The 27,010-nt window shown below is 31.8% G+C and overlaps 1 protein-coding gene across 8 annotated transcripts in view; it reads left to right on the top strand.

Annotated features, from left to right (window-relative positions):
- The window catches only part of LOC148627819 (uncharacterized), a 114,549-nt gene that overhangs the window by 44,892 nt on the left and 42,647 nt on the right, over positions 1 to 27,010 (top strand). For 4 of the 8 annotated variants that reach the window (XM_088579516.1, XM_088579535.1, XM_088579545.1 and 1 more), the window contains one exon: positions 25,131 to 26,004. In XM_088579516.1, the coding sequence (XP_088435642.1) occupies positions 25,131 to 26,004 (874 nt within the window). Of the gene's footprint in view, positions 1 to 15,564; positions 15,709 to 21,336; positions 21,587 to 22,364; positions 22,399 to 23,951; positions 23,994 to 25,130; positions 26,005 to 27,010 lie in introns of those variants that run through there. The other 4 variants (XM_088579574.1, XM_088579565.1, XM_088579583.1 and 1 more) reach the window with 4 other exon arrangements.

Here is a 27,010-nt window from a genome sequence, read left to right as displayed (position 1 = left end):
GTACAAGTATCATGTGACCTATCTACTGTCACGTGATTAAGCACCTAGCCACCTGTGTAATATGCACTGAAACCCTAATTACACTGTAGCAAGTGCAGTAGATATAATAACTAAAGATACTAACTATTATCTCTTCTTTATGCCAAAGAATGAAATAAAGTTCGAAATAATCTTTGATCAGACGCCGATTTTGATATAGCCACTGCTATGAACATATTTGCATGTACGTGAATGCACTTACTTTGAACCGCTTTACCGTCATTTACTTGGGTTTAATATTTGAATCTTGTAGTTTTCAATATTTTTTTGCTCTAATATCCGTATAAATCTTCTCGATAAAAGATTGTTCAGCATTATGATATACTTTTGCGTTGAACGTAGTACAAAAATGGGAGGGTTTAAATAAGCTCGTTAAAGCATTCGTGTATAGAAACCTGTCGCACGCTGTCTAAAGATTATTTTGTTTGTAATAAATGTTGCAATGCATTTCCCTTATGCGACCTGACGAAGTTGGAAACACTGTTATAATATCAAGCGCGAATAAAGCTTTTTACTCGTCCCTGTTTTTATTTTGAAAGTAGAAAAATTAAAAGCCGTTTGCTTTGTTTGCCTGTGAAAAAATCCAGGCTCTGGGTATTTATCTATAGCAATTATTAAGCACAGTTCTATATAACAAAGTTCTTTCAACAATGCTTTCTTTATCCGGGAAAAAATCTTCAATACATATACATTTATAATGTGCACAATTTGTACGCAATTTTGGGTGTATAAATTCCTGTTGCTAAAGTTTCTTGTATATAAAGTAAATTTTCCAACATTTCTTTCGTATTTAGTGTTACACCTACACATATGCCAAAAAAAACCCATGTAGACACTTAAAATACCCGTATTTATCTCAAAACTGTTACCTAGGGAAGCACTATGATGCATCGCTCAGAAGGATCATGGATGCATGTACATGTAAATTCTTCACGTTCATGTGTAAATATCTGTGCTTAATAGCTTACATGTTGTTTTAGTATTCGTAACATACAGCCAGATCTAATACAATATTTGTGCCGAGCGGTCCTGTCGTGCTAATTGTTGTCTGCGGTTCAGCTTTTTGTCGTCTTTTTGAATAGTTAATGCAAATTGTAGCGTCTATGTTTTATGTGAACGAAGTTGTCTTTTATTTCAGTCTGCTGCATCCTGTGTAACGTTTGTATTCAATCCATGTCTAGAATATTTTGTTGTCCGCCTCTTGAAAATATTGAAAAATAAAAAAAAACAAAAACAAAAACAAAACAAAAACAGGCGCGACCTAGGTGGTGGATTTGATGGGGTACGACAATGCCTTATACATGTAAGTTGTCAGGTTAAATAAGCATGGTCAGACCGTGAACCACCTGAGGTTAAGTGGTACAAATGTATGAATATCCACGTGACATTTGTTGAAATTAGTTTTCGAACCTGACTTAAACACATGCCAAGCTTTCATTCATTTTAGCGGAGATACGGATAGCATTGATGTTAATCTTCGAAAACTCTACAAAAGGAGACCCCCTGTTATTTTTATCCAAGATTGAAGTGCGTCACTTCTGGGTTTCTTAACTTCCCAGTTTCATCCCCATTATCATGACTGATGAATAGCGAAAATTTCGAAAGCGGCAGGATTTAAGCTCCCATCGGGAGACGGACAAAACTGTTGGAGATTACGGAATGTATGATAAAATGTCGGGAGGTTCCAGCCGAATGAGTTTACCAACAACGATTTGTGCATGTACATGCTTATTATGTTTCAGCTATTGTACTCAGAAAACTTTTAACACATTACTCAGGGATCAGTTTGTTTGTCTATCTGTCTGTCTGTCTGTTTGTCTGTAGTTAAGCACGAGAAACCTTAGTGACTCTAAACTGGATATGAAGATCTCTCTTTCTCTCTCTCTCTCTCTCTCTCTCTCTCTCTCTCTCTCTCTCTCTCTCTCTCTCTCTCTCTCTCTCTCTCAGGGTAACACGTGATTTGTATATTTGCCCCATCTCTGTTGATTCTGTTTTCAGCGGAACATACTCTGAGACTCGATTATCACCGAATTTTATACAAGTTTGAGTCAAGTAAAATGCTATTTTACGGTAGGGGAGACAAACATGATTAATCGCCTAAAGCTTTATGAAAGGTAGAAGTAAAGGTACGAATGCAAACATTCTTCACAGGTCTAAAAAAAAAACATCATCATACGTATGACTCTATGACCAGGTTTCCCTACATGATAATTGGGGTTTTTGACGGCCTTGATTACCCTCACGGATCTCGCACGACCGCCCCTTACAGTGATTCTGTTAGTAATGCCAGTTAGTAGTAGAAGGAAGCGAAGCCCAGCCTTCGAGATACCTGACCGAATAACTCAGTCAGAGTGTGTCCTACTAGCGGCTGGTCTGCTGTGTTGACGTTCTTTTCTACTCCCAGACCCCACGTTGGCCCAAGAGCGATTCCCCACTCTAACGGTTTTTTTTTATCTTGATATTCCCCACTATAACTGTACGGGAGTATCTTAAAGTGTTGAGTGTTTTCCCCACATCTTGTTAATATATATGTCTAACAGATAGCGTAAATCACAACACTAAGGTGCACTTGTTTTTTTTTTTAACTTATTCAACATATACTGATTGAATATGCATATAACTTTGTTTATTTCTTTTATAAACGAATATAAATTTTCTCTTTTGATTTTATTTTAAAACGAAGATGAAATAAATTGTTTTAATTTAAAAAATGGAACAATTTTAAGTTTATCAAAGGGAGATAATTTCATTTCTTCTAGTAGGCGTACAGCGCCTTCTGTACCCTCATCCTTTAGAAATACATCACATTGGTAAATATTACATGGGTTAAATATCAACAAAAATCTACTTTTTGAATAGGTCGATGATTAAAAGCTCCCTCATCCTCTACATGTAGGAAATAGAATATTCCATATATAGCCAATAACAAATTATTTTCAATTACAATTCATGTAACAATTTGTCTTGTGGTAAATGTTCTTGACTTCTATTATTGATCACATCTTTTGTGAAACTAACAATTTAGAATCTTGATGTACTGTAACTTCATCAAAACCAACAGTTAAATTCTCAAGAAACATTATTTCTTATAATTAAGGTTGAACATTACATGCCGGATCAATTTCACCTGTATCTTTACATTTCAAAGTATAACGGCCTTTTTAGAAATCACAAACAAGGAACATTCAGCGTCTTAAGCGAAAATAATTCCTACATTTTTTTTGTGGGGGGGCGGGGTGGAGGGATGGTAAGTTTGACTTGTACCTGAGATTCAACCAGCCAATAATGTGAGTTTCAGTAGAGTAAAAAAAAATGCTCGGTCGTGAAGATTATCCTATCATCTTCGCTTTTCTTTTTGAGTCGACAAATGTGTTCACGTTTTGTGCAGTGTAATACAGAATTCGTTTTAATAATATATCTATTTAAAATAAGCTTGGAAATGAATACAACGAGTTGCATACAATGAAAGCTGTAGATGGCATGAAAACACATTCTTATTTTCTCCCGACGTGATATCTGTAAGTCTGTGTGTTGTTTTAGAAAAGGAAGACTATAGCTGACATCTTCAAGTTCTTTTTATCCCTACAAACAGCTTTTGATGATACTTTAGATGCTCGTTTCCCTTAAGTGCTTCCATTCAGCTTTTCAATAATAGTATTGTTGTGTTTGTCTTTCTTCCGTGACTTTTGCGTTTTATATTACGATGGTTCATTTGAATTAATGACTTTTGCAATAAAAATAATTTAATGAAACTAAAACTTTCAAACTCTTGAACAATGTATTTGTATATACTTTTCATTCAACATTTGATATTTTTAAGTCAAATACTAGAAAGTTATCATCTTCGTGTTAATGGTGTAGTATATTTCTAATTGACGTAAATGATCGCTAATTGAAGACGCAGACTTTGCACTGAGCAATGATCCTTAATATTTATTTGAAGGGAAAGTAATTTTGAGAACAAATTTTCTGGAGATCAAATCAATAATAAAATAAACTTATCTCATACAAGCATTATATCATTTTAAGAACCTGATTTCGTATGACCTCATCTTCGTCGCTAGTTAGTATTTCATTTCTTGCGGATTATCAAAGAGACAGGTGGTATATATTCTGCCGTGTTTGACGTCATAACGGTTTTAAATCCCAACGTTTTAGTCCAAATTGATAGTTTTTCTTGGGCAAAAAGAGTGTTTTATTGAGACGTAGAACAGCTTGTGCACGAGTTTAAAAAAAATAAAAATCACAATTTGACAAGATTAAACTTGCATTCTATCAAAATTCTTGGCATCGTCTGTGCATTGTAAAAACGAAAACGAAGGCTCTCTCTTTGTTGACACTGATGGCAGTAGCTATAATCTTGTAGTATAAATATTTTCACCAGATATGTAGTTGAAAGCATGCAGTGGAAATTTGTTTGGTTGTCTTGGATACCGGTGTGACTGCAATATATCTAAAAAAATGTACGTCTATCATCTTCCTAACGAAATAAATTAAGTTTCCCCAAACACATTAATATCAATCAAAATTTACTATTTTGTAGTTGAACCCTTACAAAGGTATAAAAAATGATTCAAATGGGTTTCATATGCAAAGTAATCAACGATGGTTGAACTTTTCGCACTAAAGTTGAATGACACCTATGTACATGTTTAAGCAAAATTAATACTTCCTTTGTCAACTTTTCTAAGGATCAATGGTATGGCATTTCTGCTTATCTTATTCTCGCATTTCATAAAGCACAATACATTTTAGAATTCACTTAAAAATGATTGACAATCCTTAAGATGAATTTTACGTTCAGACAACGGGTAAAAGTTGTGAATAATTTAGAAGGCAAAAAAGATGTTCAAACGATAATCTAATCTAGAATAATTATTAATCAATTGTAATTCCACATTTGTCTATGTATATCTGTTTAATGATCTATAATTACCCATTATGATTGAAACTGGAAAGAAGAATTTGGCAGACTTGTGTGTAAAAGAAAGGATTTTACGCCGATTTCTGTTCATTGAAATGTGAATTTATATTTTTACTCACAAATAAGGAGGCGTTATTTGCATTTGGTTTTTAATTTCATTTCCTGTACTCATATCAACTGGGAGTAAAAAACTGAATGCTTAAGTACATAAATTTGACATTCTTAACATGTCTCTCTAAAGGTATTTCTTCTAATTTGGATTATTTCATTATGTCATTGTGTAAATTTCTGCAGATGAACACAATATTAAGGAAATGCAATAACAATTTTACTTGAGTGATCTAATTTCATCTGCATAAATTGGTGGAATATCGATGTTGGCATTCTTTTAATACTATAAAAGAAGAATATAGATCTGCGAATTGAAATAATTGTATTTCATCTTGGAAATGAACCTCATGGAGCTTGTCCTATTGGTACTATAAATAATAAGATATAGCTGCTGAATGCTACAAACAAACACAAGTAAACACTCATGGACATCTGTGGAATTTATCTTTTATTTATATGAGATAATCAAAGCTTACCCGGACAGTATTCTCAAATGTTTATTGCATTCTATGCATTATATAGCAATGCTTCGATGATATGTTTTTGTCGAGATCAATAGGGTCGAGGACAAGTCCAGTAGTTGTATAAATAGGCACTTTTCATATTCCGTTCTGAAGTTTGATGGATAGCTGGAATAATATGAAAGGAATAAAATCGGAATCAGTCCGGAAACTATATTGTCAGTTATACGTGCTAGATGGCAAACTGAAAGGTATGTGAAGTATTGATTGATTACATTTTTCAATTCAAACTACTGTTAACGAAATTATTAACTGATATGTATACGGCAATATTTGTTCCAAAAATGACAGTTTTGTAATAAATTTATCCATGATAATATAACAAATTATAGATGGTACCATTTCACAAAATTAATATTTTTACGATGAAAAGATAACTCAAGAGTTACTTTAGAACGACGCTTTAGTTTCTTCCTTATTCATCACTTGTTTTAAATTATGAAAATTAAGATAGGTAATGGCAGATCTGTATCAAAATTTTGATGGGTCTACCACTATAGTTGCAAAACCCGCTTTCATATTCACTGATGTTTTTTTCCCCATCTCAGATCTAATAATAAAAAACGATTGTGATAGCTTTTACCAAGCAACATTTATAGATTCGACATTTCTTGTGTTCCTCTACATGCTGGCATATTTCTTCAGTCTTGTTACCTTGTCTTTATGGCTGATCTGATCCAAAAGAAGCAGGATCATCGTTTAGCTAGACCCTTTAATCTCAGTTTCCGCTACATAGTTGACGTATTATCGTTGAACAATTCTAGTATCCTAGGATTTGATACATCGCACCTACCACTAAGAACTTGAGATAAAGGATAATACAGACACTGGAAGGTCAGCCTCATATCTTGACCTACAATCGAGATCGATGGTAAGGGAAAACTATTGATTGACCAAACTATACGACAAACGCGATGACTTTTCATTCCGTATTGACAACTTTCCTTTCATCTGTGGCAACATCCCTTCAGCACCTACGTATTGAGTTTTCATATCGCAGCTGATACGTTAGTGGAATCCAAGTTGCTCATTTACTTTTGTTACATCAGTAGACAAATGTATAATTAGAAAAAATCCTTGAGGATTTTTACATGTTACGTTGACTGGGTCACCACTCTTTAATTTCAGAAAATACAAAGCTGATATTATAAGAGCTATAGTTGTAATAGATATATCGATTTATTAGACATAACTTTAGTGTGGGTTAATTTTTAATTTCGATAAGTAAAATGAAATAGTTTACAAATAACGGACATCTTTGAATTTGAAAATTGGTTTACAATGTTGTCTTTGTCATGACTACATCCGATATCATACATTTTAAAATTAAAGCGGTGAATCTAAAATCATTTCGCAGCGAACTTATCTGACACATCTTGTTATAATATTTCATAAAGAAAGAAATGTTACGTTAGGTATTTTGTAGTAAAATTAATTAGTTTTTGAGTTTTCTTAATTAAGACAGTAAGATTAGATAGGCAATTTAATCAAGGTAAGATGATGTAATTTTAAGATAATTACGCACTTACTGTTATTACAATTAAAGATGACAAGCAAAACGATGTTATGAAGTGGCGTAGATATCGCAAGTTAAATATTGCTTGTTTTATTCTTTTTTTTTTATCCCTGTTCACTTATCTAAGGTCCTAACGTATACGTTTTCATCTACAATTTACACTAACATAATAATATCAACACAAGTACATGTGTACCCTCCAACATATAATTAAACTACTGCTAATCAAAATACCAACGTACTTTTGTAAATTCAATTAGACTCCAATTTAAAATGCTAAAATATAATGATTTATCAGCACTGTAGCTCAGAGGCAAACAATAATTTAATTTTTATAACATTAAATATAACGCATGTTTCTTGGAATCTTTAAGTCACATCATTGAAAGAGGATCTTGCATGCAAATGCAACAAAGTGAGACGTAATGTAATGAAATTTTGTAAGACCTTTGGACAAGTGTCTTACTTGGATGATTTATAGTATTGGATTTATTTCATCGACGAATCAATGTATCTAAATTCAAATTGTCATGATCCACATAATTGTAAGAGTATTGACCCGACTTTCGTCCAATTTAGCACACAAGGGACGACTGTTCCATTGAATATCATTACTAATTGATGAAAATGGTCACTATAATTTACACTGTCGAATATTTACTGATTTTCGTCCAATGTTTTTAACATTTGTTGCTAGATGCTTGCATTAGTGAACGTTTGATTTCGATGGCTTTGTCTTGAAATAAGATCTAGCGTCAAATCGTTGTGTGATACATCGATGAACGACTGAGGTATGTGAGTATTGTTTTTATTTTTTTTAATAACGCGTGTTCAACATATTCGAAAAAATTTATGCTTGCTTTTTTGTATTGTTTTTAAAGTTTCTCCAACAGTTAGTTTTACTTTTCCTCAAAAAAGGATGATTTCAAAGAGGACTTTCGGAGGAAAGATACAAAAATTAAGATATGTCAAGGAAAAAATTTAATTGCTATACCTAGATCTGTAAATTGTCTGAATATTTCTATAAGTTACTTACGTTACTCATCAGCGTGTAAAATGCGATTCAAATAAAAAAGACAAGTTAGACTAATTCTGTTATGCAAACGATACAACAATTAAATCAATGTATTTCTTTTATGTAGAACAAATCTTTGATTGAATCTTAAATTTACATAAAATCAATTAAATGAGAAAAAAAATGCAGACAGTAGTATTGCCTTTTTGCCTTATTTTCAATAATGTAAACACCTTTAATGATGAAGATTTATTTGTTTGCTTTCTCCAATTTCATTTAGGAGTAAATCACGGATTAAAAACTTTGCCGTTGGTGATTACTTGACCTTTCATATTAACGTTTTCGAATTTTCTTCCTAAAGATTTTGTTATATGATCTTAACTTTATATTTCTACTTTATACAATCAACGTCTGGGGCTTTTCTTGAAAACCGATAATTAAATGGAATATATGGTTGTGATTTCGATTGTGTAGCATTACCCCCTCAGACTTTGATAATTCGATTCTTGTTTCAATATAACTTGAAAACCGATAATTAAATGGAATATATGGTTGTGATTTCGATTGTGTAGCATTACCCCCTCAGACTTTGATAATTCGATTCTTGTTTCAATATAATCATTATTTTTTCTGCTGACTGAAGCTATTTTATGAGCTATGTCAGAAATAAAACGCGTCTTGTTAACGGTAACATCGTTGCTACACAAAATATGAACTCCTCCTTTGTTGTAAAAATCTTTTATGTTCTATTTGTAACTGAGGTTGCTTTGTTTATTGATGCTGTAGGTCATATTCCTTCATCATCTTCTAATCTTCATCTAATTAGAATTGACAGTATTTTGCTTTGTTCCGTGGCACGATGACAATATTCTGATGTACTTTTCATAATATTGATATTCTTCGGTCAGGTGTACATGCATTGTGTTAATTAATATTTGTACATAAATATTTTACCTGTAATGTTATTAGTAATGTATAACAGTCCAAGGTACTTAAAATGTAGATCCTGAAAAAAATCGAAAGATCATCTGGAAACCCTCAATTTAAGATTATTATCATAATACAATAGCATTAAAACCTAGAATTTTTTTTTAACTCTTTGTACTTTTATTCCCCATACTCGGTTAAAATCCCGACCCAAAAACATTATACATCGTTGTTACTCAAAAAAGATATATGTAATTCTTGGTAAAGCATCCTCATTCTTTGTAAAAAAATATTTTCAATTCATCTTCCAAATACACCGAAGAAGATGTTTTCAAAATGCTGGATTTTTTTGGATCGAAAACGTATTTGTCCAGTGTCGTGGACGCGTTTAAAAAAACGATCGACATTCCAATGGGAACAAATTGTGCTCCTCTACCTGCTGAACTTTTCTTCACTCCTATCTCGGCTGATGATATGATCCAAAAGGAGAGACATCGTTTATCTATATCCTTTAATCTCAGTTTCCGCTATGTATATGACGTATTATCATTGAACAGTCCTAGTTTCGGAGATTTGACACATCGTATCTACCCCAAAGAACTTGATATAAAAGATACTACAGACATTGTGAGGTCAGCCTCATATCGTGACCTACACTTAGAAATCGATGCTAAAGGAAAACTATTGACCAAACTTTACGACAAACGTGATGGATTTTCATTCAGAATTTTCCTTTCATCTGTGGCAACATCCCTTCAGCACATGCGTTTGGAGTGTTCATATCACAACGCATATGTTATGCCAGAGCTTGCCGAAACTATGCAGATGTTTTGTATCGCGCTAGGCGTTTTACAATTAGGCTTCTGGAACAGTGTTATGTTGCTACAAGATTGAAGTCATCACTACAGAAGTTTTATGGTCGTCATCATGAACTCGTGGATCGTTACGGTGTATCCATCTGTACCATTTGAAAACTTATTTGTTCAATTTGTCATAGTTTTTCTTTCCTCTTTCGTCTACCCCGGACTGGATTTTTTATGAGCAACTCGATGAGTGTTTCTAGAAAAGCAAAGTTTTTAGTGGAATCCGAGTTTACTTTTGTTACATTGTATGTATTATTTTGGCTATTTTATGTTCTTTGTTGTGTTTGTCTGTTTTCCATCTCTTGTCTTTGTCTTTTGATTTCCGCTAGAATCTTGGTTCACTTGAATACTCTTTACGAGATCTGTACGCAAGACTATGCTTAATGACTATATGTCTGATAAACGTAAAAGGTATTTTTTTTCTTTGATTCTATATTTAGAAAATACATTGCGCATTTTGTACGTGCATTTATCTTCTGCTGTGTTTGTGTTATAATTGTACATATTTTATTGGTTAGAAAAAAAAGATAAATATTTATTAACTGTGATTTTCAGGGAATGTCCTCTAATATGGTTGGTCGAAATTATTTGACATCGGCATAAACTCACAAATGCTCATAAAAGTAATGACATTGTTAAAAAAGTACGAAAACAGAATATTTTTCTTAAAACATAAAACTGATTTGTATTCAAGAAAAAGGGATGATGAAATAAATTGCTATGGTATTACTGCATCCTTTCATTTTAACCTTTTTCACCTCCGGCATGTTTAACAGTTTAACAGTCGGAGTATTACGATAATTAAGAAGCTGTCGTTGTAAGAATCATGCAAAATCTGAAAAATTTGATGCACGCCAAAAAAGGCTACATATTTTTATTTTTGTAATTAAGTTGTTTTATTGGTCTATACTATGAAATGTGTAATTATTCATTCAAATCTGCCTGCCCTTAGGAGATAATCAAAATTAAAAATCCAATAGATTCTATTGTATTTGAGTGTCGTTTACAGAGTTATCTCCCTTAATTTTGAAATCTACAGTGCATTCTATATAATTTTTATCTCCTAAGAACACGGGTTATATGAAAAATTAAATGTTTATTTCTGTTTACTTTGGCAATTCACACAAAATATAAAAAATAACAATATGTAGGCTTTTACCCCATGAATCACATTTTGAATGATTCTTAGATGGAGTGCTACTTAATTCATTGCAAGAAGTTTAGAAAAACTGACATTTTCAGGAGATGTAAAGTGAAAAAGATATCAAGATTCAATAAAGTGGTTTAGAATAACTCCATCGCCATTCTTTGGATACTCTGTGGACTTGCTAATTCAATTTCTCACAATTAGTTTCTGATGTCACCTGTATAGGTTGATTTCCTAAACAAGTATAAAAATGATAGCTTCATAAGTTAAAAAAAGGTCTTACAGAATTTATCTATAGACTACTTTCTGATCTTACCTGTATCAATTTATTTCTTAAACAATTAAACAAACGAATGTTTAAAAAGATAGATAAAGGTCTTCAGTAATTCTAAACAAGAAATGTATTTCATCTAACATTCATATGAGAATATGAGATGGCGAAATTTATTTTTTATCGAGTTGAAACATCATGATTTAGGTAAAAACGCACAGAAAACTATTGTTTGAATAAAGCATAGCTGCTACTATGTGACATGTTCTCCATTTAAAGGAATCTTATATTATTATTATTTTGTGTACTAATTAATTTTAGTAAATATGTACTATATTTTTCATTCCCTGAGCGAGAATAAAATGACAGAATTAGCTAAATTGTTAAGTATTTTGATATATATATATTTTAAGTGATCCATTGAGAGGTTTCGTATTTGATTAATAAAACCAAAGTGAAGTCTTCAGTTCATCATCTGACAATTCTAACAGGAAGATTCAAAATCCCTTTAAAAGGATAATTTCACCCTATTCCAGACAATTAAGAGACAACAAAATACCACTGATTATGATGGTTATTTCAGAACAAATATCAAAAAAGCCAATAATTACTTACAGAGGACTTTTGTTGTGAAACTCCATTTGACTACCATTTCTAAGCGTTTTAAATCAATAATTCATTAAACAAATTGATGACCTTAAATGCCCATTAAATTGCACAAACTCAATGTTCACTTTATAAATCAAGGTCTTTGTTCCATTCACATAAATATTATCTTTTCTTCGATTTAATCAGACCGTTTATCTGCAAGTATGAGAAATTAAAGCATGATATGAAATAAATAAAACTATCTGGTTATTATGCACATATTTTCAATTAACATATTTGTGTTTAATGGTAAAATAATCTGATTAGTATGCATAACATTTGAATTATTTTATATTTTATAGTAATATAACCTGTATTATGCATATAATTTCAATTAATTCATATTTTTTTAATCCTTTTCACAGGTTATATAAAGTGATAAAATTTAGTTATACAATTGTCATTTGAATGGTTTTAGTTGTATTCAATTCCGCAACAAGAAAGACAACTCGAAAATGGAAAATGCAATATCTAATGCATCGACAGTAAATCAGGTATCGAGTACTGTTCCAGTACTATTAAACATGGTTAAAAAGTATTTGTGTTTTAAATCAATGCTTTAAATACTGAGATTTATATTTGTTTTTAGTGGCTTATAGGTAAATAAAAAGAATCGAAACACTCCACAATAGTCCACAGGTAGTATTATAGAGGATGAAAGAAATTTTACATAGCCTATCATCAAAACATGTTGTTCCATTCATTCAGAATAATAGAGTATCGCGTTGATTGTACTTATTCTATTTAATTGTTCGTTGGCGTAGCAGTATTTCAAAGTATCGACATATTCACAAATAGAATAGTCTATATTATATGTTTGTGACAACACCATTCTGTTGTAATTTAGCAGACAAAAGGTTGATGGTAAGTCGAACAAAACTATATATGATCAATTTTAAAGACATGGGTGAATATTTTATATTTTGTATAATCTAGTTTTCTTTTTCTCTAAAAATCAAAGTACTGGTGTTAATCAGATTTATAAGGATTATCTTGAAAAGTAGTTTATTTCATAAATTAAGTCAATTGAACATTATGTACTTCTTTAAAATGTCTGAATTGGTATTAGTCACAAAATGTAAAGGTTCATTTTAATCGCAGCCAAAGAAATTACATTGTGTGGCAATATGATTATTTTATAACAAAAGTAAATAATATAACTGTTTAATACCAGAATTCGTCATAATTACTACAAAGCTTCGTTGAACAGCATTAAATCATTATATCCCACGCAACTTGTTGTTAACCCGTCCGTCCGTCCGTCCGTCTGTTTTATCTAATGTATCTTTTTACATACTAAAGAATAAATTGTTGAGTAGAGAAGTGCGTTATTTACACCTTACATAGATACACAAATCTAATCACTGTAATGACTAATGACCTTCAGAGTCCCTGTGCTTTGAAGTGTTTTAATGTTTTAAATTACTATTGTACACTGATTTATTTTGTCTTCTAGTTTGTTAACTGTTTTGTCGACCTTATCGATTTTTATCATTTAAAGTACGCATTTATTTGTTTTAATTTACATTTTCGGCACTTCATTCATGTAAAAATTTGTTCTGCCATACCCTATTACCAATGGAAAATACATCAAATCAAAATTGTACTTTTCTTGAAAGTAAAACATCACCATAAAATCAATTAGTAAGTTTATATATATATATATATATATATATATATATATATATATATATATATATATATATATATATATATATATATATATATATATATATATATTTAAGACTTAAATCACAATTTTCAATTAAAAAAAAAGTATGATTTGAAATTTCAAGACACGTCCACATTCAATATTCCACTTTCCACTTCCGCAATCCGCCGTCTTGTTCTCACTTCCGATATCCCAACTTTCCCACTCTGTTCTACAACCCATGCAAGTATCATACAATTTGATGTCATTTGGATGTTATTTTGAATGACAAAACGTAAAGAAACCGGTTGATATACAATGTAGAAATAGCAAAACAAATCAAAATGAATATCAGTTAAAACGCCCCTTTTCTAGTTTATGTTATGTTAGATATAGCTTCGATTGAAAATGTGCCGAACATGCTTGTTCGACTTAAAACAAAAAGCAAATATTGTTTAATAAAAACGCAATTCATGATAGAAAAGAAAAACAGTGTCAAATTTTCATTTAATCGTGTACGATAAATGTTGTTAAAGTTTTATAAAACATGTATTGAAAAGGGCAATAACCTGTGTTTCTTTCTCTGTTTACATGCTTTTAACGGATATATTATCCTAATACTATTGGTATTACCTTATTCATTGTCCATATAAACATAAAAAATTAGCTAATAGTGGTTCATCTAACTGTTCATCATTACACGGTAAGGTTTGAATTTAATATCTGAAATATGATTAAATAATGTCGACGTCAGGTTTGAAAATATTTTTAAAATGTCAGTTTTTCGAGTACACAAAAATAGTTGGGAAATATAATAACTTAAAATCATAAGTACGTTTAGCTTGGTTTTTTTTAATCAGTTTCGTGAGGTAAATCGAAAAGTACCAAAATTTTGCTTAATTTAAGAGTGACTATAATTTAAATATGTTTTTTTGCTAACGTTTCATCATATTGATCACACATTCGTCGGGATAAAAATGAAATGAAGTATAACACGAAATAATTAAAAATGAAATTAGAGTTTTTGATTACTAAGCATTGACTTTTATTCTTAAAATTATAAAATATTTTGAAATTGTGATTTAGTTTACATATCACAGAAAACTGTGTAATAACAAACATATAGAGAAATGAACGCACTAAGTGCAATCATAATACATGTGGAGAATATAATTATGTAGGTTTCATAACTAGTGTAAGTATGTGTTGATTTGGCAATGAAAGGTTGCTGTGATAAAAATTCATATTTGAATTGTTTTTCTGCATACGAATAAGTTTATCCAAATCTACTCTGTACTTACTGCACACCAGTGTCATGCCGGACACAGAGGACGTTGCAAGTGGTGCGATCGCATAATTTCATAACTTTCATTTTCTACAGGTCTGGGTTTATACCTGGGCCCCGTCCTGGCCCTGGCTGGGAACCTAAGACGGCCCCAGACCCCGGCATTTTAGTAAACTTCCTCTTTCAAAATACCTGTGTACTGGAATGTTTGCTATTGGATAGTTTGGTTTATTTATCAATAACTATCATATTTTTTCAGAATTCATAAGCTTTATATAAGAGCATATCTAATAATTGTTCAGGTGAAAACAACTAGACTAAGTAATTCGATTTTTTTTCTCACTGAAAAGGGCGTTTTTATTCGAGCATTCTTATTTCTGAAAGACATTCCAACACCATCGTAATATTACTCAAGTAACATTTAGAAAATACAAACTTTTGTGAAGGACATAAACCAGTAAACTCATACTATTGAAGAAATGTAAATTATATCATTAATCATATCAAATACTCGAATCTAAAAGGGGAGCTAATTACGATGCATAATACATTTTTAACTATCGCTCATTTCATTCGTGAACACAGGGACAAAAGAAGTTGAAGGTAGCAGTTACATGCTTAAATGTTTAATTCATTTGTATAAATGCCGGTAACAACTCTTAAAATATTTCATTAGAGAAAGAAATAGGCGAGAAAAGAATTATTTGTTATAGATCATAAGTCATAGGGAAAAGAATGCATGCAACATTCCTACCATTTCCAATCATCTTGAGATACCAAATGATAAAAAGTAAGTATGTTAGCGTGTAATTTTAAGTAATTATGAGGTATTATTGGATTTGCATGATATTTTAACTTTTTTCTGCATACATTCTCGCGCAATAGTAGAGACTGCTAAGCGGTACGTGTACTACGTGTACAACAGAGGCTTGTAAAGTAACAAAAGGTTTCATAAATCGATTATCGTCTTCACATTTAGAGGCCTTTCACAACTTGCTTTATGCATTATGGTATCAATTTTGTCTATCATAAAAAGAGTGTGCTGAACTGTAGAAATTAAATTGTCCGTTGCTTGGCATTTTGTGGATAACTATCTCATTGGAAGTCATACCACCTCCCCTATGTATATATATTATAGGATGGTTGAACGCATGCGTGGAAAAACTGTTAAGTTTTACACACTAATTGTCGACCAGATCTGGATACATTGGAAGTGGATACTTGATTGTTTTTTTTTGTTTGTTTTTTTGTTTTTTGTTTTTTGTTTATTATTATTATTATTATTATTATTATTATTATTATTATTATTATTATTTCTTTCGTTACAACAGTTTTTTTCATATCATTATTTCTATGACGTTATACAATATATTGAGGTCAAATGTAAGCCAGTTTCTAGAGTGCTTTGTTTTTTCCTTCTCATATAGTAATACTCAAACCTCTACAAATGCATAATTGAATCACATATTTTCTATTAGATTTGATTGCTGTATGAATTATTATTATTACTTAGTATTGTTATAAATATTATTTGCTCTTTACTTACTTAAAATATGTGAAAATACATTTGCTATTTTAAGCTTGAGTGGAGAATGTTTGCATACTTTATTTTCCGAAATTCTTCCCAATTAGGATGTCCATGTAAGGTATTTAACATTGAAAAGTTACGATAAATTCTATAAACCACCGTACGGTTAATTTAAATCTGGAACATTTGTAAGGAATGCATTTATGTCAAATAAAAAAAAACTTCCGCATCTGAATCGTTGTTCAAGTGAGTGCTTGTAAATAGCATTTTGAAGCTAATTTACATCGAAGCAAGCTTAATGTTCACTTAAGAACACATTTAAGGCTAAGTACTTAGTATAAAATGCAGATCAAATGCACGCTACGGCTAAAGCTTCAAGGGGTTGCAAAATGGGTTTAATTGACAAGTTACACTTCGTTAATCCTAGAAATTTAAAAAAGCAATTTTAATGTAAGGTCAAAATTGAAATGTTTTGAAATATAAAGTGTCTGCCATACCTTCGTTTGGTATTTTTCTCGAAGTCGGGTTTAAAAACTATTATAAATTGGTAAGAGTTACCCAAGACAACATGGTTCCGATTTTTCGTGAATGTGAACAGAACATTGAAAACGTATCAGATTCATAAGACTTGAAATATTGAAGTTCTTTGTTTTGATACAACCACTGTTGAATTATTGATATTAAAATATCATATTGCTAGTACAATTTAAAACAGCTGGTGTAAGATACATATCAAATTTCGAGAAAAAATTGACATTAAAATTTTAAACATCGTAAAACGATTTTCTAAGTCGGCCATTATAGCTATACTGTCCACTCTTAGTTACTGAATTGGTGAGTAGTACTAAAATCATTGTTAATGACACGATAAAAAAATGAGTACAAAAAGGCAAGAATTGTTAGTTAGGTGTATTATTATTATTATTATAATAAGCTAGAAATTCAGTATTTTTTGCGTCTTTCCCCTGGTGGAGCAAAGCCATTTGAAGATCTACCTGTTCTTAATTTTCTTAATGTTCTTGTACACTCAGATATGTTATATGATTTTGTATGTTGAGAGTCACAATAGACAGAGTATTCGGGATTCCCATTGGAAACCATGCCGAGTGACTAAATACTTGAATCCGTCTTCACATAAAAGTGGTAGTCTCAACTCAGAAACGGCATTTTTAGACAAATAAACAAAGACGTTACGCACGCTATTACGCACGCTATTGCGGCTGTGTTGAAAAAAAAAAACCACCCCTATCTTAAATATAAATGACTATTGTAAACAATCAAAACTGTGAATAGGTAAAAGCTGTATACTGTTGGAACCAGGACAAATTATTAGTTCATAAAATAATTGTCACAAATGGTCCTTCTAATTCTTTATAATCAATTTAACTTGTCAAAATCCCGTAAAAACGCCAGACGTTAGGTCTAAAATGCTAAAATGTGTATATTTTCTTATACCGACGATTTGCAGTTGAAATGACATTTCTGACTAGACTAGCATAATAAGTTGATGCAATTATTTAATTTTTCTGAAAATAAGAAGCTATTATGATCCTACAAGGACATTATAGAGTAAGAGTGAAGAAAAAAATAGCTTGCTATTCAATGTTAAATTGTTAATTTGATTCCATTTTGTAAAATAAATAAAGATCTTTATCAAATAAATTGTATGTTACCAAACAGTATTTACGATCGGAATACTTGTCCTGGAAAAGTCACAAAATGACAGGTTTAAGGAGAAAAAAATATAATTTAGTATACTTTTCAGTACTTCGTCAAAACAAGTTTCATGTTCATAGTCGTAAAACATGGTAAAATAATTTTACTGTCGTAAACGTTATAGCCATATTCTATTGTTAGCTCAGAATTCATTGTTGTTTATTTTATCGACACTTAACCATTTAATTGTCAAAATGATCCAGCGAATTGGCCAGGCATTATATGAAGCATTCAAAATACATTAAATCTCGGTATTCAGAACAATTGCTACTTTTTCAGTTGCTTAAGGTGAAGTTTGGTAAAACATGACAATAAAGTTTCTATAGATAAATTGACTGATTGATACATTAAACAAAATTATACTGAGTTTAGGTAAAAATGTAGATTGTTCTGAAGCAGGGTGTTGGTCATGTTATGTGTCTTCTATTAGCAATTTGCATTCTGTGAAAAATGAATAGAAACTGATAAATTTTGATTTAAGATTTAGTGTAAATAGTCCAAACTAAGACACTTTATTTTTTTTTTTGATTTATTACCATATTAACATCGGATTAATATCCAGTCTTCGTGTCGTGCTCTGAAAGGACGCTGTCTGATATTTCTTATGAAGAAAGCAATTCTTTTGACCACAAAAGAGTAACATCCTGAATTGATCGAGATATGGACGTTTCATCTGAAAATTTAAGGCGATGATAGCCGGTATTAATTCTATTTGCGTTAATCAAGTTAATCATTCTCTATCACAATTCTGTTGAAGGGTGTTGACAGTTGTCATATTTAAAGAATTTGTATGAATCTATTCATTGTAATGGGGTTCCACATATATTGTGTATTGGATGCATTTTCAAATGTTACCTGGTAAGTTTAAGCATGAATGAAATAGAATAAGTATTGAAATATTCAGTTTGTGTCCATCAATTATATTGAAATGATAAAAAAATGATTTCCAAAGGCTTTGTCTAAGTTTAACAAAAAATTATGTGTAACATATTTGCGGATCCAAGGAGTAGGGGTCCGGGATAGCAACCCCCTTTTGTTGGAATATTTAGTTACTTTTGTTCGAAATTTTAGCAAAGTTAGCAAATATTAGCCTGGAAACCCCTTCCTCTGGAACCTCCCTGGACCCCCTCCCCCATTTTGAAACCTCGGGATCGACCCCTGTAACGCGTCCGTTTTAGACATGCCGAGTTTATAAATATAAATGTACAAGACCACGAGTATTTTTTTCGCCTCGCTTTCAATTGTGATTCCGCTGGTATTTGAACCTTGTCAGATCAAAAGATATATATGTACAATATGAAAGAATACACCAAAAACTAATTAAGGAGACCGAGATTTCCGAAGCGTACATGTTTCAGTTTACAAGGCTTTTTTGTATCACGTACTATTGTTTGTGTTCTTATAACCGGTGCTTCACCCCACGGTATTATTACATGAAGTTAATCATATCTTATAAAATGATTTTAATCTTCAATGGCACCAATTTTGTCCATTATCAATTATAATGTTTAAAAAGGTTGTTAAAATTTTGTCTTGTATATTGCTACATTATGTCTGAGAGATATATATTTTATAGTACTTAAGCAACAGGTATCCCACAATGAAGGTTTTTGATATAATTACTATTTTATATATTAAATGGGAAAACTTTCATCGTTCATTTCCACCCCTATTTCGCATAATACTTTGTATGTTTTTATGAACAATAAATGAAAAATTAGAGATTGATATACAATGTTCCTTGTCTATATGCATACTTTAAAAAGCGTTTAAAACGACTTCGTAAAGCTACGTAGCATATGCAATGTTCAGACTTGTACGAACTACTTATAAATATTCGCCCGAAGTCAAAAACCTTCTATGACTATACATAATTCCAATGACCCATATCTGCAGGGAATCGGAGACAAAGCATTCCAGTTTAAATGCTTTGACCTCAACAGTAGCGCCAGTATGAGCTTCCAGACTTAATATTTTAATAACTACTTTAAACAATAGTAAATGATGGCCCACTTACATGTCCAAACCACAGTAGACAGCTTTGAAAAGGCCATGACCTGCCTGTCCGGATTACTTTTAAGCCTTTCCTGCAGTACAGTATTTACTAAACGATTTGTGTGTTATCGTTGTCCATCATTCTACCGGTGACCACATCCCCATCCGACTAATAACCTGGGTCAGTTTTGTAAATGTGTGTCGCATATAGAAGGCGTTGGTTTTATTTGTTTATTGAATTGTTATTTTCTGGAAGTACCTTCAGTTGATACTGAGATTTATACTGAAATTCAAAATTAAGGTATATTTGAACTTGATTTGTGATATATACAAGCATGTGGTCAACTGCGTATTTTATTGGGTATTTTTTAGCTGAACATCTTTTTAAACAAACCATTATACATGTAAGTTGAAATGAAAATGTTGCAAATTTGGTCTCTTTCCATTAAAGGATAGACCCTTTCACTATAACTGCAGAGTCGTTATTATTTGGTGTACGTTTTATGAGTGATTGAGTGGGTGCGTGCATTTTTTCCTTTGAGGTCAGGAGACAGCCCTGCAGTTATCGTGAAATGGTCGATTTGAAAAGAATGGATGTGTTATTTGTTAGTTCGTATAAAGGACTCAAGTATTCAATGTCTATATTAGCATTGGTGCTACGTAAAAAATATAAAGGAAAGATGAAGTGTTAGTGTTAGAATCAAGCAAAATGGGAAAAATCAGAAACATGCATGTCAAAACCCCACCGATCTGACAATCTAATATCACTCAAGGATAATTAAATTCTCTTTAATAAAATAGAAAAGATAATATATGCATGCTCCAAACATGTGCTTTTTCATAGCTCAAATGCAAAAGTTTTTCTCCTTGTGTCTGTATATTTTAAGACTAAAAGCTACACACATGTAGCAGAAATGTGTTTCAGCACCTATGTGGAAAATACTACCCCATGACACAAAAGGTGTTTTATTTTTATGGTCGTTTTTAACTGGTGGTAATAAAATCTTGATATTTTTTTTTAAATTCCATTCGCTCCCGTTTCGTTAATATTACATCAACCTTTGATCTTTGTTCATCATTAAAGTATATTACCATAAATAACTTAAAACATGGTATCTATTCTAACCTTGACTTTGCGTTTTTAAAGGTATATTTACGTTACAAGATGTTATCGTTTATGTAAGTTACATAATGAGGTCGTATTGTTTTATTAAATTTCTTCTTGTGTAAGAAATTTGATAGATATGACTTTACGCAGTACAATGTCATGCAAAATTGGAGTTGTATTGATAGTCTTATGGACTTAGTTATAAAAGGAAACTGACATTTCTAGTACATGTAAGTCATTTTAACAATAGAGTTTAATTACGGGATATAGAATTGTGCCTGCAGCCATCACTCCGTACACTTTGTATGCCAACTCTTAAGCGTAAGTTAAAGTAAAGTACACACTAAAAAACAACAAAACTTGGCATTGTACGGCTTGATTAAATAATCGCGGATGTACATTATGTATATCCTATGTAAATATGGTCTTATTTTTGTTTCATTTTCAATTATTGATAACTGTTTATTGTTGTTTGCTTGTGTTGATTGGATGGTATTCGAGTTGAATTGGTTTACTTTCAAAATACTATGTTGTCATATCGTACTTAGACAAACCTCTTCGAACCGATCGGATTATTTTTTAGTCCTTTCTTTAATGGGATTATACCCAAATTACCTCTCGTTGTATCTTATTTCTGGTTTAAAAAGACATAATTCTGTTTTTATTCTTAACTAATAGTCTTGGTTTGTTTTCATTTAAATTATTATAAAATGTATACCCATTATCGTGAGGGTTTTGACATTCATAAGTGAAACCCACTCTACAAGTTTGGAATAAAGGTATAACAAAAATGTTTTGATAAATATGTCGAAATATTGATGTATCTGGTTTTGGAATCCCTCTTCAATAAAGTCGAGATCCGTACATACAACTTAGCTAATTGAGCCCTAATCAAAACACGAATTTAATATAATTTTATCTCAATGATTAACTGTACAGAACTTAAGCGTTAAGTTTGTTATCTTGAGTGTTTTGAAAGAAAGTGATAATGAGAAGACATAGTGCACCCCAGCTAAATAAAACTGATTACGCTCGGATATTCAAAAGGTCGAAGTCTTGGGTTTCGCGAAAGTCGAGTTTTGTGGGTACCGGTCAGATTAGATGGGAATTAACTATGCCTAATTTATTTGAAGGTAAAGTTGGTCAAATTATATATAGGGTTCAGAGTATTTAACAGGAGTAAAACTGCGTGTAATTTATCTCTCTAAATAAATATTCATTTCATAGTTTTGTCTAGGATAACCCTTTTATGCTTATTACGCCAAATCCTTCCCGAGGATAGGTTGTGAGATAATAGCTCTAGCCGAACATTTTTACTTGCAACAAGACTTATATTACTAGTACAGAGCCTCGATCGAGAGTTCACTTATGGTGTTGAGACTGAGCTAAGAACACTGGTAATTTTTGCAATTGCGTCTAAAGATTTTCGGGCACGTATAATTTTTTCATCCCGAGGGAGGGGGTAGGTTTTTTTACATTGTGAAATAGGGGGTGTTGAATCTTGTATGAATGCTGATATATTTTTAATGAAAAAAAAAACAAAAACAAAAAAAAAAACAAAAAAAAAACACTAATATTCGTAATGCAAACTCGATTTTGTTTCGCCTGAATGTTTATAAGTTTATCGACTTGAGATACACAGCGACAACAGCTATATGTACTTTCTACACGCCTTGAACTATACACAGCAAATAATATCGGCACGTTCCATGTAAGCAATAGGCCGAAGGCTAGTACATTTCGGCATGTAAACAACATCTTATCAAAAAGAAAGGGAAATATTAAAAGTTTCTTAATATCAATGTTAGAAGTTGTAAAACAAAGAATGAACAAATATCAAAAAGGAACTTGACATATAATAATTCTGCGTATTTATACTTCGTATGAACCTTGCGTAAATTGTCATGTACCGAAGTTGGTTTCAACAAGCACACAAATGACGGCGACAATTATAGTAAACGTATAATGCACCGAAATTGGTTGCAAGAAGTTCACCAATGCCAACCACAATGATAGTATAATATTAACGTCTACAAGATTTTTACTTTACATATAAGTGTGTATTTTGTAACCACAGATTATTGCAGACTTGGCGGTCTGTTTCTTTTTATCATTCACAGCGTGAAAGCGGGGTGATCCGAAAGTGAACCTTACCACCCGTTATTTTTTTTTTTATAAATTTCTTCACTACTTGACTGTACCAATTTAAATTTAACATTTACATTTCTACTACTATTTAGTAAATATGTTGAGTCATTTTGTGGTTGTTATACCACTGCAAAATACGGATTAAACTGATTGAACTCGATGAAATAATGAGAATTGTAATAAACTAATCTTTTTCGACAATTGTGGTCTTTAATTTGAGAATGATATTTAAGGAAATCGTAATTGATTCAATCTAGGTCTTTATCCTGGTGGTTTCGTGTAAATTGATGGAGTTTGGTCAATTCGTGCTAAAACATCGAATCAGCCCCGGGGTATAAATGATCATAAAAGTGGATAGAGTCTGTCATGTTGGTCTGTATGATTGGTGTTCAATTTATGATATATTTTCCTTTGTACCGGCTGTTTTGACATGTAATACACTCTAACAGTTACATAAACGACTAACAGGATTATTGCAAAAACTCATTACAACTATATGAATAAATTATGAGTTGTTTCATTAATTGTTGTTTAATAGAAAGATTGAAAAAGGCACGGGAAATGGGAGTCAAGCTGTATGGTAAGGATTTCATAATTATTTTCTATGTTAGGGTAATATTTTACTTTGCTGTTTTTTCAAACTGTTTATTTCTTGGATTGTTTGGTCTGTTTTGTAAATATTTCTTCATCTGTTCCTTACTGATGTTACATGAACTTTTAGTACATAAATCACAGAAACTTTAAAGGAAAGTTGACTACATGTAATTAGATAACAGTTAAAGTCGCACGTAATACTTACTTGATTATGAAACACATTTTAGGCATGGCATTATTCTTATCTCTGTTCTACGCCCCTTTTATAATTTATATACATGTACATGTATACTAATGTATGTGTCTTTACGTGAGTTACACGTACACTGCTTCTTCGAATTGCATCACATCCATCTTATAAAAGACAGAATTTCGTGATTCAGACGTCTTTTTAAGTTTGCGTGAGTTTTCACTTTCCTGCAAACTTTCTCAACATCTCAATTAATTTACACTTTTGTATTTTGAACTGTGTTTTCTTATTTAGTCCTCATTTTCACCGACCCGTAAAAGAATATGTATCGATTTAGTGATTGATTGAACAGCTATGACATTTCTGTCAAAGATCCCGTGAAAAACTTTTCTAGTTTTGTTGTTGACAAAACAGAGAAAATACATTAATAAGAAATTGACCTTTTTTTATTCATCATAATGAGTGAGATATTATAGGTACTATGAAACTCTACTATTGTTCATGGGTTCCAATTTTCGTGGATTTCGTGGGTAAGGTAAACCAAAATATTTGGTATAGTAAGTTTTTTTTTTCGCTTAGTCCACCGATATCAAATGTGATACGTGTATGTATTTTTCAAATACATATATCCTATGTTTATATGTAAAAATGTGTATTCCACGATTTGTGCAATATATGTCCAAAAAGAATCATATTCTGTTTTGACGCTTTCAGTAATGGTTGCTAGATTCATGTACAGGTAGTGTTAATTATTCATTATAGAACCGCTATCTTACACAGAATAAAACATGTGTGATGCTGTTTGGAGTTTCAGAGAAGTTTTTTTTTAATTCCCATTCCGTATAATGCTTAGAAAGAAATCCTTACATGTATTCCAAATTTTTTTAATTTTGCCTCTGTATTTAAAAAAAAGTCATGTTTCTTCTCTTACAGAAAAAGACAAACAGAGGGAATTGGAAGTGTCGAATCTACCGGATGAAGAAGAAGCCAGAGAACCAGATAGACCACCTCCACTTCCGCCGAGGAAAAGGTCTGTTGATATAAAACAGAAGCGTCATTCTGCACCTCCAGTTCCTAGCTGGAACCAACAACAGGTATACCCTACACAGGGCTGTACACCAAGGTCGCCTTCAGAAAGAAAAAGAGACAGTTTCCAGAAAAAGAAATATAAACAGCCACCTATACCACGAAGAACGCGTATTCCCAGTTCATCATCGTCATGTTGCTCAATAGAGGATTATAGTGATAATAGAACGATATGTGAAGACGAAATGGAAAGTAGATCTGTATCCCGCTCTCCAGATCCGGACCATTATAATAGGGATATATTGTTAAAATCAGCGGAACTTTTCGCTCAGCCTTTACACAAACCGCCTAAACCGATGCTAAAACACACACCAAGTTCAATTTCATGTCCAGAAATGGAACATAAGAACCATTTAGAGGCGCTTGATAAGCTTGCAAGTTTGGATATAATGTTTAAAAACAGGCGATCCCCTCCTTCTCCAATGGATAATAGGAGAATGGAATTCACTATTGGAAGTAAACCTATATCGCATTCTGTGGACTCTAGCCCAGCTGTGCCTCAGAGAAGACAAAAACAGGTAATGCGACACCGACCTCATTCATTTGGATTATATGGACAAAATAATACCGAACACAATCTGTTGACCGAGTTAAGGAATGCTTTAAAACAAACTCGTAAATCAGAATCCTATAAGACGAAACGAAAACCGTTGATGGTGAATGACGATCCCGGCTCAGTTTCGGACTTAGAATGTATTATGGAGAATGCAAGATTCAAACAGTGAGTACAATTCTGAGTACTTTTATATTTATGTCCTGATTCTATGTATCTTGTAAGGAATTGTGTTACGTAACGCTACAGTACATATTTGTTGTATTCGTGAGAAACAGTATAAATTAATATGGATGTTAAGATCTCCTTCTGTTAATAATTCGATCCCTTGTGTAACTATTACATTTGTAAATTTACGATCAGTATTTTTTATACTTCTCTTTCGTTTCGGATCGGGTTTGTAAATTTGATAAGTATTATTTTGATTATAGCTGAGGAAATATGCCTCTTTCATCTTTAATACTGGTTTTAAATTATTTCCTGAAGTGCAGTAAATAAATCTATTTTTTATACTCAGCGTTCGAGAAGAAATATTTAAACACTGCGTATCATGTTAATTAAATCTGTCTTTAGCACGTCATAAAACAGACGAATCCGCACAAATATCAGGACCAAAATGACTCGTAAGATCTTAAGATCTGGAAAATTAATAAACCGATTCGCACGTAGCTATTTGAGTTAACCCTCTTCTCACGTATATCCAATACTTATTCTATATAAATTGAATATGACAGGAATGACACAATTCAGCTATCTTGCTTACGTGGTAACGTTCAAGGTTGTACAAAGCTCATAATACTCATTTTATCAATGTATGTCTATCCGTTCGCGCTCTATCTTGTTCAAGTTTATTCTATTCATGTCTTAAAATTGCGTCATTATAAGTTACGGTTAAAAAAAAGAAAAAAAAAGAGAAAAAATAATATTGTTATTATCCGACACAGTGACAATCTTATCACTGGAGTTATGCATGTTAAATATGCTGCGAGCTTTCAGTTCCCGCTGAGCATTTGTAATTTGGCTTATATCTCAGTCAACACTAATGAAGCCAGAAGATTTTTCTTTTTTCATTGAATTTCCATCATATACACAAGAACGTCATTGGCTCTATCTTACTTGCATGTATGATTGAAACCAAGTGCTCAGCAAATATGTATTTTCAAAATATAAAATA

The sequence above is a fragment of the Perna viridis genome, chromosome 1 (assembly GCF_037379345.1).
Source record: "Perna viridis isolate PV_CMFRI_1.1 ecotype Kerala chromosome 1, ASM3737934v1, whole genome shotgun sequence".
Classification (NCBI taxonomy): Eukaryota; Metazoa; Mollusca; class Bivalvia; order Mytilida; family Mytilidae; genus Perna; species Perna viridis.
This window is presented reverse-complemented; position numbering and strand designations above follow the sequence as displayed.